The sequence below is a fragment of the Anser anser genome, assembly GCF_964211835.1.
Source record: "Anser anser genome assembly, chromosome: 4".
Lineage (NCBI taxonomy): Eukaryota > Metazoa > Chordata > Aves > Anseriformes > Anatidae > Anser > Anser anser.
The window spans coordinates 5,886,181-5,899,903 of NC_139724.1; the positions used below are offsets into that span (position 1 = coordinate 5,886,181).

Here is a 13,723-nt window from a genome sequence, read left to right on the forward strand (position 1 = left end):
CAATGTGTCACCACTGTCTTCTCTGCAAAGCGTCACTGTGTACCACAGCATCACTCTTAAATACACCTTTACTGACTATCAAAGGTGATAAATTTCTATATATTCTGTCTTCCCCAAAAATACCCCTGCTTATGATTTTGAGCCACATCTTTCTGTATCACATTAATCATCTGTCCTGGATTTATGCTGGCCTTTGTCCCAGGCAAAATTTCTAGAACGGATCATCAATCCTTCTTTCCTCAGTAGTAATACTCTGTAAAGAATGACCTGCAATTCCATGCTATCGACTACATAGCAGACCCTTGTCCTTTAGACCTCTGGCTTAAGAGATAAATAATTCAGGGGCTTTTCTATGCCATGAACATGGAACATGGGAATAAAATCAGGACAAAGAAACAAGTACACTCTACTAATATGATATCAGGAAAAGCATAAGACCAAACAGTTTATGTGAAACAAAGGCCAGAGTTACTTAGCAGGCCATTTAAGTTTCATGACAGATTGCTGAGGAAGACAGGGACAATTAATTTAACTGTTATGTTAATAAAATACCTGATAGTTACCTACGTATTAATGTTTTTGCTTTTTATGTCCTTCCATGTGTCAGAGAACTTTAGATGAGATTAAAAACACACACACACAAAAAAAAATTCACAGTCTAATGAAAGAAGCTACATATTCTTTCTAGGGCAGATCACACCCAAATTCTACGTACACATACCCAGTGACTGTCAAGTGCAGACATTTCGCAGAAGTTTACTCTTGTTTAGTCAAGAACATGTTTTAATTTAACTGTCAGAACTGAGGCTACTGTGAATTTACAAAAACAAGTCATTAAAAATCGCCTTCAGTTCCCACATCATAAATCCCAAGAACATTTCAACTGGCAAATTGCAACATTTAATTCTATTTCTCCAGATATGTTCAGTAAATAAACACAAACCGCAAAGGGGCTGAAAAAAAGCCTCTACTAAACTTTATATACTGTTCTCTATAAAACAAATCTCTCAGAAGCCTAATTAAATCGCATTTAAGAAGGACTTGTGAATTGTAAAACTATACCTCTAGGGATTAAACTTCATCAAAAATTGAACTCGTGTTCCAGGGGATATTCTATACGAAGGGCTAAGGCCTCAGGAATTCTCGGAGGGTTTACACTTAGTCCACAAAGCATGCCACAAAGGTGACACTTTTCAGTACCTCACACTGCATTTATTAGCCTTGTGGAAAGCCTGTCAATCACCTGCACCATAACAACTTCTTACCCATAACAGGATCAAGATACAGCTATGTTGGTATTTTCTCTTTCTAGTATGATTTTTAATAAGGTGCATTAGCAACGGCTGTTTTTTTTCTTTGCAGGTTTTGAATGTTTCAGAGGATGTTAAGAATAATATCATTTAGTTCAAAACAGCACTTATAATACAACAGACTTTGAGCAAACAAACGTGCCAAAATTTTTCAAAAAGTATCAATTTCAGTGAAACATTGTACTCAAAAGCTCCTAATTGCATATTAATTTAACTTAGCCATATATTAGCTTTGCCTCTTGTCTCCAGGTATGCTTCTTAATAAAATAATTCATTCCTTTCCCTTATGTAGTTTGGCAACCAAGACGAAAAGAAAAGAAAAACGGAGGAAGAGCACAGTAGTAGGAAGAGTACATATTGCCACAGACAAATCATCTGGTTTAGTGGCACAGGCAATTTATAATTGCCAGCTACATAAAGATTTTTTTTCTCTTGGTCTACAAATTAGTTATTGAACTCAAACTCCCATCAAAATTGTAGAATGCCATACCCCAGAGCAATCAAAAAGTCCAAAAAAGTCACACATGATGTCTAAAGTTTTGCAAGAACAATCTTATTATGATAAGCCACATAAAATAGTGAAATTGCAGTAATAAGCTTGTTTTTCATACACTTATCACCTCAGATATCAACATTACCTATATTCTAGCCTACACCTCTTTGTTTCTCAAAATCATTCACTTCTCAATTATTTATTAAGAATATGAGACAACATAGCTCCATCACCATCCCAGGTTTTCCAGATCTTGAATTGCAAAGTACGAGGCCAACATAAACGTGGTTCATAAACTTTTAAATGAGTGCAGCTAAACTATAGCTGTAAGGAGAGGTTAATGAGAAGCAGCTTCAGCTGAGCTTCACTTGGATTGTTACCCATGTGGCTTGCAGGCAAAGAGCTGTCTGATATGGAAAAATCAGTTGAAGAAGAAGGATGAGTTCCTGCTTCAGGATGCTTGAGATACTGAAATAGGCTACAAAACTATTTTAAAAAAATCTTCAAAGTCTTTCAAAAAGTTCTGACAGGCTTGGAAGGGAAATAGAGAACTTTAAAGTGTTTCTTTCAACTTTTTGTTTTATGGAATAAATGACTGCCTGGATCTCATTTTAGAAATGCTGTTGCTTTTAACATTTAAAGTAAAACACAGAATTTGCATCTCTTGATTAGTAAGAATTTTAATAAAATATCAGATTCCCCAAAACAGCTTTGATTTTTAAGCATCACGTATTCACATCTCAGAAGCATCTCTCGAGACTAAAATAGTCCAAAGGTAATGCCAATATAAAAGAAAGAACAAAACAAAATAGCTGTGACCTACCTTCACAAAATAATCCTAGAAGCAACTTGGATATATTCAATCAATCTCGCTAACAATTTCAAAACAAACAGCTCTGCACCTAATAAAGCATTTATTCCACAAGTTAATGTTAGCAAGTTTTGCTCACAATTATACTTTTAATATGGATTGAAGTGAAAAACTTAAAATGGCTAAAAGATAATGACATCACTTCATGCTGTTTCCCTTCAACATAGGTAAAATTAAAAAAAAAAAAAAGTAAAAAACAGCTGCTGTTAAAACATTTTAGTATTGTCTACTCAAAATCCAATTAGAGAATGACTCACATCTGGTATAAGCATAAAACTGAAGAAAGCATCATTTTGTCCAAAATACAGGGAACTCAGCGGGAAGCTAAGCTTTTCAGTGGTTGGTGGATCAAAATAAAGAATCTCATCTTAGCTCATTGATGTTTCCCCCTTCTCATTAACACTAATTTTGTAAATGAAGCCTGAACATTTTTTGAAGTTTTCTTCGGCTGAAGAGTAAACCACCACCATCATCCTTAGTTGGTTATCTTTCTTTAACATAGTGTCTGCAATTAGATAAGTATCTTTTACTTAATATCAGTTCTGGAAGTGGAAGGTAACTATGATCCTTCAGGATTGTTGCCTGGTATACCACTAGGACTGCCTAATCAAAACATCAGTTAATTCCACAGAACTGTAACACCCATGTTATTGTTCTAGACTGTGTTGTTTAAAAGTACTTACGTTTTGAAGAAGTTTCTAAAGTTGTAAACAATGTTTTGTTCTTGTCAGCCCACCCAATGAGTTGAATCAAAGTTCTTTTTTAAAGCTGCTCTCCTTCACAACATACTCTTTCACTCTTGAATACCTAATTTATAGTTTAATCTCCATTTCGGAGAAATAAAATTGTACTGTGAACACAACTCTGCCTTCAGCTGAGTGTCTTCCTAAAATTATTATTATTCAGTGAACTATTCAGCATGGTCCAAGCAATTACAGATTTCGCTTATAGTCAGCATCAGGCAGCAGACAGGTGTAGATGATCATACTGTCTTTCTGGCCTTAAAATTTACGAATTGATGAATTTCAAGAGTCTTACTGAGCTAAAGAAACAGAGCGCAAAGCCATTTCTTACTCCATTAGTATTTCAGATCCTGTCTAGATGAAGAAAGAAGAGTTACTGAGTGGTGTAGGGGATGGGGGTACCTGGCAGGAGTTTTGAAACCTGGGAAATCATTTTACAAAGCAACTTCTTAGCAAATAGGTAAATGAATTTTACAAACAGGATCACATTTATGTGCATATATTTAGTCTTCAAAGACCAGAGGGTTTATCTCGAGTGTAGACACCAAAATACCTGATGCCTTAACTCATGAGTTACGCACATTGGAAACCTAGACTACAGATTGCACTGAACAGTATCATAGATCAAACCTGAAGAAACAGCACAGAATCACAGAATCACAGAATCGTCTAGGTTGGAAGAGACCTCCAAGATCATCTAGTCCAACCTCTGCCCTAACACTAACAAGTCCTCCACTAAACCATATCACTAAGGGCTACATAGAATCATAGAATCATAGAATATCCTGAGTTGGAAGGGACCCTTAAGGATCATCAAGTCCAACTCTTGATACCGCACAGGTCTACCCAAAAGTTCAGACCATGTGACTAAGTGCACATGTACATCTAAATGTCTTTTAAAGACCTCCAGGGATGGCGACTCAACCACCTCCCTGGGCAGTCCATTCCAATGCCTAACAACCCTTTCAGTAAAGAAGTACTTCCTAACATCCAACCTAAACCTCCCCTGGTGCAACTTTAGCCCATTCCCCCTCGTCCTGTCACCAGGCACGTGGGAGAATAGACCAACCCCCACCTCTCTACAGCCTCCTTTAAGGTAACTGTAGAGAGCGACGAGGTCTCCCCTGAGCCTCCTCTTCTCGAGGCTAAACAACCCCAGTTCCCTCAGCCGCTCCTTGTAAGCCTTGTTCTCCAGACCCCTCACCAGCTTCGTTGCCCTCCTCTGGACTCTCTCGAGCACGTCCATGCCCTTCTTGTAGTGAGGGGCCCAAAACTGAACACAGTACTCGAGGTGCGGCCTCACCAGAGCCGAGTACAGGGGGACAATCACCTCCCTAGACCTGCTGGCCACACTGCTTCTTATACAGGCCAGGATGCTGTTGGCCTTCTTGGCCACCTGAGCACACTGCTGGCTCATATTCAGCCGACTATCAACCGGTACTCCCAGGTCCTTCTCGGCCAGGCAGCTTTCCAGCCACTCACCTCCCAGCCTGTAGCTCTGCTTGGGGTTGTTGCGCCCCAGGTGCAGGACCCGGCACTTGGCCTTGTTGAACTTCATGCAGTTAAAATTATGCCGTCTCCTTCGAGCCGGAATCGAACCAGCGACCTAAGGATTCCCGCAGGCAGCACCTCTACAGTCCTCCGCTCTACCAGCTGAGCTATCGAAGGGACCTAATGGGTCCCTTCGCCTCATGGGGAAACCTGTTTTGATTACGTTAATTTGTTAATAGACAAAGATTGCAGCTCCTAAGCCTTGTATTATGGATCTGTAAATGGAAAAAAATACTAATTTGTGTCTCACAGAAAGCAGATGAAGTAAGCTATTGAAATAAATTCTTCTGCATACTTTGCTTTCTAATACTTTCTAAAAGCCTAATGTAAGTTTCTTATAAAATGTCCTATAAAACTAGCGTTTACAGAGAGAAAAGCAGAAGAGAATAGGTAAGGGGAGAGAGTATCCAGAGTAGCAAATTACTGATAGAGTACTCTGTATTTGCCAAGCACTTCCATTGATCAGTAAACACAGTCCTTGACAGCTGACCTCAGAGGACAAACCAAACTGCTTTGAAATAATATACATAAGTGGGATCTCCAGGATCAATGGCTGTCCAGCTATAAAAAACATCGAGATCCACATTCCAATGAATTTTTATTTAGCAGATTTTTGCCAATGAAGGAAATCACTCTTGCCTTTGCAAGATATATTTTAACAATGTCAGTGCAACAAAGTGTCAGCCAAATATCTGTAATTCATTTTGCTTTCTTCCAGAAAAAAATGATTTGTATTGCATTAACCATTAGGTTATATTGGGCAGTATGTTAAAAACAAAACCTGGTGTGCAATTAATTAATGACATAAATGTGAGCAACAGCTCTATGGAATAATTGTGGAACACAGAGATTCTCCTTCTAAAGAGAAGCAACTTTCACTACCTAGGGTTTTTAATGATATGTTTTTAAAGAGGGTAAGACTTTGACAAACAATTCCTCTGCAGAAATACAGTCAAGCGTAAAATATTTTTTTCAGAGAGACATACAAAGATAACAGAAATTTCTCTCTTTCCATGTTCTTAATTCATAAGGAGTTTGTTTAAAAAGAATTTTAAGAAAGTGTTATATTCTTCATCTGATAATAAATATCGTGATGTCAATTCTCAAATCAACGTGATAGATAAACTCATAATTTCTTATCATACTCAAATGATTTGAGATAATCAGTCATCAGAAATCATATTCGAAGTGTTTCATTTATGTTTTTGCTTCATAAAAATAGAAAACGTGATACCTCAAAAAGAAAAAAGGAAAAAAAAATGGAGCAGCATTTCCTCCTAGGAAAAAATGATCGTTGCTACACTACCAAACAAAGAAGGGTGGCACAGTAAGAGCAGCTTCTTTCTCATGTCACTATTTTTTCTTATAATTCAGACAAGCACTCTATTTCTAATGTGAACATTCTGTACTCTGTATGTACATAAATAACTGAATTTGGCACTTTCAGTAAGATTTATATTCATGCAAATATTAAAATATGCCTATTAATAAGAGCGGACCCCTCAAAGTAAAAACACTAAGGATCAGATTCTGGGCTGACATAAATTGTTAAGGTAAAGAAGACAACAAAGGCAACCTTTTAGATATTATATACATGTATTTCCTGAATTCTGTTTTGTGGTTTGTTTGGGTTTTCCCCCTCCCCAAGAGAAACATTTACAGCATATTATGAATTATTCTGTGGCTTATATATCAAGGTAACATATCTCTTTTCTCTGTCCCATGTCAGGGACAGCGTGAATATTGCATGTTGTGCTTTCCAAATTTGTCCTTTACAAACTCAGTAAGTTTTCTAAAAATCTAGTGACTTCCTCAAATGTCTGAAGATTTGAACGCCAATGGAGGGGCAAGTATCAAGTGAGTAAGTTTTATATAGCCATTCCCATTAGGCCATCGGCTTGTCACTGATCACAAATCAAGCATAAAACCAACAGACTTGATGAGAGTCACTCTGCACTTCACCCAGGCCAGCAGGCATTGCCTTGCGATGGATTGATGGCCTCTCCTATAGCTGTGAGCTGGACACAGCAGATGTGAAAGGCCTTTTCTTTTTCTGCATTGGCTTTTTAAAATTCATACACAGAGAACTTCAACTCTGTAAGTCAAGCACTTGTTCAAATCAATTCAACACTAGGAATCAACCAACTCCTAGCAAGGAATAAGGAAATACATACAATAATTAACATGCTTCTCTGGGTGTCATGTTTATAAACAATCCATTAAAATGCACTTGTTTCAGAAAATTGGCCCTGTGAGTAGGACCAACTACACAATTAAAGGGCTATATGTCTCCCATTAATTGGAAAGAGCAAGCTTCACTTGTAAAATGCATTACGTTTATTTTGATTTAACTTTATTACTTTGCCTACACTTTTTAAATTAACATCCTCCACCTCAAACTCTTCCCAGGTTCTGTAACTGCCCCCTCCACCTTCTGCTGTGCATGCACTCCAAGTTTTTAGTATACTAAAAGTGATATCAGGTGTCCCTTCACATCCACCTAATATAGCAGCTAATATAGCACCTAATATAGTCTTTCAGCTAAGGAGCTCTTTTCTGACCTCCTAAAATTCCTTCATTTAAGAAAAAGCTCATCAGAAAGACAGCATTACTGACAATCCTACCAAATGCAGTTTAATACATGCTATGTTCATACTGTTATCACCTTCACACTTAGGAAAGAACAGTCTGAATTTTCTCCCAGCTAACCACCACCTTTGTAAGTAAATACTATTACATGCACACTCTCAGTCTAGCTGGTAATTTCAGAATGAGGTCTCACAAATAAGGCATTTTTCTGTTTTAAATACTTCCTGCTCTACAAGTATTTGAACTCACGAGAAAAGAAGTAAGAGTTTGTGACTGTGGGTCAGTTATTTCTCACTTTGAATTTCACAGTTGGGTAAAAAAGCAAAATAAATAAAAAGATGGTTTAAAGAAAAAAAAGATTCAAAAAGCATTCTCTTATAAAAAATCATTTTTCTCCTCTTTGACAGTGAACTCATTATTCGGTGGAAAAAAAATGACAGCACCAAAGACTTACATCCTCATAAATCAGCAGAATAATAAAGCAGAGACAAGGGTCATCACTCCCACACACACATACACTCTCCCCTTCCCCTTAACGTGCTTCGGGTGAACCTAAAGGAATCTTCTCTAATCATAACCAGGCAAAGTGATCTTGATATCCACCAAGCCTTTGCAGATAATAAGAACTTAAACTGAAGACAAGGAACTGTTCCACACATACACAGCACCAGGAACACAAACAAAGACTCCAGTGTTGACTGAAGTTCCAAAAAGGAGAGAGAATTTTTTCTGCTGCTGCCTAGTAAGAACTATGAAACCACAGAAAGATGCTCTATTTCTTTGTTGGTCACAAATCTCATCAAATACAATCTACCTCCTTTTTCCCAGACCTCACATTTAATCAACACTAGCACATTACTTCTATTCAGCAGTCTCATTTCAATAGCCCCCTCCTCCCCAGATTTCAGCCACCGCTTTTTTAGGGGGAAAAAAAAAAAAAAAAAAACATTTGCTACGCTGACACACATCATACTATTATTCCTCATTACTACTGATGCAAATATGTCATTTTCCTTCACTCTGCCATTGTACTTTTACACTTAGACCTGCCACCCTCTTCTGTTTGTTCACATTTCCAACCATAACAACCTTTACCTCTCTGTAAAGCTCAACACAAGCTTGGTTAGGACTCCTAACTTGTGTCTCCTGTCAAATGAAGCCATTATTGCAAACACTGCAAATTATTTCACAATGTATTTTAATGGCATGCAAGCATCCGGTATTCTTCTATCCCTCTATTCCTCTATCTACCTTAGAAATACTGCATTTTCTTTCAAGATTTTGAAGAAATTATTTCAATATTGAGAGATGCAATTAGGCAGACAGACTTGATTTGAGAGCTTGAAGAAATATCTTTATACACTATATGGAAGAAACAACAAAGTGATGAGAGGTTTTTGCTTCTGTATGTAATATTGTCTGTAGACAATATCAACGTATTTCTGATCTAATCACAGATTTGGAAAACGACCTTAGAAAAAATACAATTAAAAGTAGCAAGCTTTTATGCAGTTAACTAGAACAGAACCAATGTTTACAATACATTTTAAGATAAATGTTTTATGTTAAATTCCATCCAGAAAAAAAAAGTTTGCAAGAAGTACAATATCCTTGGATATCAACAACTACAGAGGACATCAAGATACTGCATTTTGGGACATTTGCAAAGTTATAAATACTGAATGAGGTGTTCACAAAGGCTTATGGATTCACACATTCCAAGGTTGATGCACACAATTTTTGAAGCCAAATATTTTAGAGGCAATTGAGATAATAGCAGGAATTTAAAAAGCTGGAGGATATAAAGAATGTAAACATGAGTGCATTGTCATCAATCAAATACTATTAAAAACTGGAGTCGGTAAACCACTTAGTTCTAGTCCTATCTCATTTTGCTTCAGAAATACGACTAAGTAAATGAAACGCAAATCATGATCCCATAATCTGTTGTTTTGCCACAATAAATAATCCCTACCAAAAATACTGAACGAAAAAATTTATTTATGTGACTACAGTAGAATGACAATCATCAGTAATTCTTTTCTGTAGTGAACAGGTGTGACAGCAAGGTGGTCTAATTAGTCTTACAGACAGGCTGAACTATTCAATCCAAGAACTTTCACATACATATAACACAAATTATGACTATTTAATCTGAGATAGAACAAAGAAATAGTGTCATGTATGATACTAAATTATTATTTGCCAGCTAATCAAACTTACTGTAGATAAAAAACAACGCGAGTTTTAGCTGAAATATTCATTATTTTGTCTCAACTTCTATGAACATCAATAAAAGGTAATTTATTTCCCAATCATAGAGGTAATCTGCTTGAAAAACTTGAACTGCATTACTCAAATCCATTTTAAAACCCTGTCAGGTTCAGTGACTATTTTCTTAGCATATCAGGCAGGATTTAGTAATAAAACACTGAGAATTCAATTCATGCAATAATAATTAGGTTTTACTAGCAGAAGAATCAGGCAACAGAGAGCAGTCCCATGCGTAGCAGAAGAGGTAAGCACATAGATGTATCCCACTGAAAAGCGAAATCAATTATCTTATCGGGAAATTTCTTTTTGCTCCATGTGACGCTGTTGACCCTGGACTAAAAGCACAACCATTTGGAGTTTCCCTAAATCAGTGAATGGCATCAGCATCATTGTGGTTGGGATGGGGTGGGGACGAAGCCTCCCTCTCCTGCCACCCTTGTTGAGCCAGCAAATCTTCCCTTGCCACATACTCCCAAAAATTGAACTGAAAATCAGTTTTAGGTATCGATGTCATGAGTAACTACTTCAGCAAACATGAAAAAAAAGAGAGTACATACACACACCTAAAGTCTGAAGAAGCATGGTATATTGTTGACAGATGCAAACACAAGTTATTTTTTAATTCCATGCTAAAGGATAGAATGGACCAGTAACTCAAGCAGGGTGTGCAGCTTCTCAGTAAAGAGTTCTCTCAGGAGAAAACCAGGGAAAAAGAGTTCACATTAGAAGAACTTGAGAATTTCCATATAAAACTATAAACCTACTCACGGTACACATGAAGGTTGTCACGGTTTTGTGAACAACACACAGATACAAAACAGAAGAAACCAACTTCACATTTGATTTTACATTTATAAACCCTGTATCATAGATGGGAATACCCGCTTGTTCTCACACAGTGGAAAAATAAAATAAATAAATAAAAAGTATTTTGTGTAAGTATGGCTAAAGAACACAAACCCTTTTGTTCCTCGTAGAAAGGAGTTACTGTCCACTAACTTCTTATGGTCTGGCAGTATCTACAAGACCTTTCAGAGGCAACTCTACTGTGTGGTAGAAGAGGTATTCAACATTCACAACACCAATGAAAACAACAAATGCTGTGGTAAATCTCTTTGTTCTCTGTAGAACTACAGCCACTGGGCAGCAGACTGCTCTGCAATTCAGCAAAGAAAAACAACCCCTACAGGGCAAGCAACGCTGCCACAAAAGGGAAGACTGATATGTATCTTCCAAATTTTTCTAATTAAGATTATTTTCATCATAATGAAATCAGCTGCTACTGCTTTGGGAGATGTAGTCCACGTATAACATTCATGCTGATTATATTAACATCGTGTAGCCAAAATTTACTGCCCCAGATATGAAGAAAAGTTCAGGAAAGGGGTGAAGCAGTGAGGAAAAAGCCGAGGATTCAAGGTCAAGCTTTTATTCCCAGTTTGGTCGTTAGCTGTTGATGACCTAAGTCCTCTCACCATGTGTTATAAACAGCCTGCATTCTAAAACAGATTTGAAACTACTTACCTGTTCTACATAGCTTTGAAATACACTGATGAGAAGTGACATACATTCCTCTGAAACAGTGAAGTAGCTACACCAGAAAAAGGCACTGTTAGACACACGCATACCTAAAAACCCTTACCTTCTCCAGGACTGACTGCTGATGGGAGATTGGTCCAGTCTATAGTCCAGTTAGGGCAGGGATGAGGAGAAAATTTTGCCTCAATACCGCTTTCCTATGTGAAAGGGAACAAAAAAATAAGGCTCTGATCCTTTATCTACTGAAGTAGATAAAATTCACACCAAACTTAAAGACATCAGATCAAACTGCATCACTTTCAGCCTAGGTGAAACTTAATAGGCAGATGACTACATTATTTGGGATTCAAATTATGTATTTCTCTCATTTTCACAGGAAAGCCCTGTTCATTTTATTTAGAAGAGGCTGACAGCCTCTATACAAAGAAATATGGAGAGTTAGGGAACACGATGGAGAGTTTTCTTTAACAAAACTCATTATGGATCTCAGATGTTCAAAGCTCAAAGGAAATAGCAAAAAAAAAAAAAAAGCAGAAATGATAGAATACTTAAACCAAACATAAAAGCAACATCTTTTGTCATCTTTTTTTATACATTATCTTTAAAAGAGGAAGATAATATCACAATTTAAACAAAAGCTTACTTTGATTCCTGAGAATTATTAACATAGCCTCCAGCATCCTATGTTTGCTTGATTCCTGAACAGTCAAATATTGTTAACTGAACAAAAAAAGTAAAATCCCTTCTAAATCAACGCATATCAGACAAAATTCATTAAACTGTTCAAGGCTGTCAAAGACAGCCTCTGCAATCCATCTACCTTGAATCAAGCTGAATACTACCATGAAATTAACTCATTAAAAAGTCTTAAATTACCATTAACTTAGTCATAGTTGGCCTTGGACCACCTATAAAATGACTGTCTTCATGCTCCTCTTCTAATTCATCAGGAACTGAAGAGAAGTCTTGCAGCTGTTCCTCTGGAGCAGGCATCAACTCTGGAAGCTGGAGAAGCTGCATACTGCATTTGTCAGCAGCTTTCTTTACTCCAGGTACTTCTTGAACTCTTCGATACCAACTGGATATGAGAGGCAAGTTTGCCAGATTTTTTCCTTGTTTTTTGCTGTGAACCTAGAAAAATAAATGGAAAGATAACTTACTATTGCACAATTTTTCCTATAAGCCACAAACAGAAGGCATGAACTATGGAAATGAGCTTAGTTCCATGCTAAAGCTCAACATGTTCACTCATAGCGTGCTGCTAATGAAAACGCTTAGCTAGTTAAGAACTCTGGCCTGCCACTGGAAATGCCAGCTGGCCATTTAAACGTTGTCTATAATTCTCATGTGCTTTCTAGAGCAAAAGTCCTTACATGGCCAATTTTAATCACAATTTAAGACAGTAACAGGAAAACAGCATTTAAAATAATATTCTTAATTATCTGATATTTCCTAACAAGGGAATGATTCATTTTTGTTGGTAATCACAAAATCCCGTAATTTGCAATGAATGCTGAACTTAAAGCAAAGTGGCCTTCAACAGAAATTGATATCTTGAGTATATCCTAAAGTGTAAAATCGTAAGTCTGAATGTGATACACATATTACCAAAAAAAAAAAGATACTCAAATCACAATTTTTAATGAAGACCATCTAATCTTAAAAACGATGCATTCAGTGAACTAAAGTAATTTCTGTTCACATTCCCAAATGTTTCAGAACAGTGACGATCATCCTCTTCAACTTTTTAAACTTCTCATAATTCTCTTCAGTACAAGTGAAATACACAGCAAAACTGGGAATATTCTCTACAAACCTACTGCCAAGAGCTGGCTTTACCAAGTTCATGTTCTATGTGCTAAGTCAACAACTTCCTACACTCCAGTATTTAAAATCTGCACAGCAAACAAAAATTTATATTCAAAGACAGCAGAATGATGGTATCCTATATATATAGAAACAGATCTTTAATAAAATGTACTTAATATCACTATTTAACTATTCTAAAATAATTTTGTTGTGTAATCACCCTGGAGACATCTCAGAGCTGCCTCACAGCTCTGAATTTGCCATGACAGTTCTTTGTTGGTAGCACTGAAGTATCAGTTTGTTCATTCTGAAGAGTGAAAAGGAAGAGGAAAGAAACTTTAAACAGCTTTGAAATGAAAGGGCCAAAGAGATAAATGTTTGGGATTCCTCTGGTCCCCACCTTCCCTCAGCTGTAATAAAAAATCCCACACACCTACCTGTATACATGACTAAACTGAGAAAAAACAATTGAGAAATGTTATTTGTTTAGACCTTTGCTGGATCAGAGAACCTACAACCCACACGTGGATTAACTAAAACTAAA

The 13,723-nt window shown here is 36.9% G+C and overlaps 1 protein-coding gene across 4 annotated transcripts in view; it reads right to left on the reverse strand.

Moving 5' to 3' along the window:
- GSTCD (glutathione S-transferase C-terminal domain containing) overlaps positions 1 to 13,723 on the reverse strand; it is a 72,571-nt gene that overhangs the window by 44,954 nt on the left and 13,894 nt on the right. For all 4 annotated transcript variants that reach the window (XM_083835538.1, XM_083835537.1, XM_083835539.1 and 1 more), the window contains 2 exons: positions 12,247 to 12,501; positions 11,474 to 11,567 (listed from right to left, as the gene is read on the reverse strand). In XM_083835538.1, the coding sequence (XP_083691664.1) occupies positions 11,474 to 11,567; positions 12,247 to 12,501 (349 nt within the window). The remainder of the gene's footprint in view (positions 1 to 11,473; positions 11,568 to 12,246; positions 12,502 to 13,723) is intronic.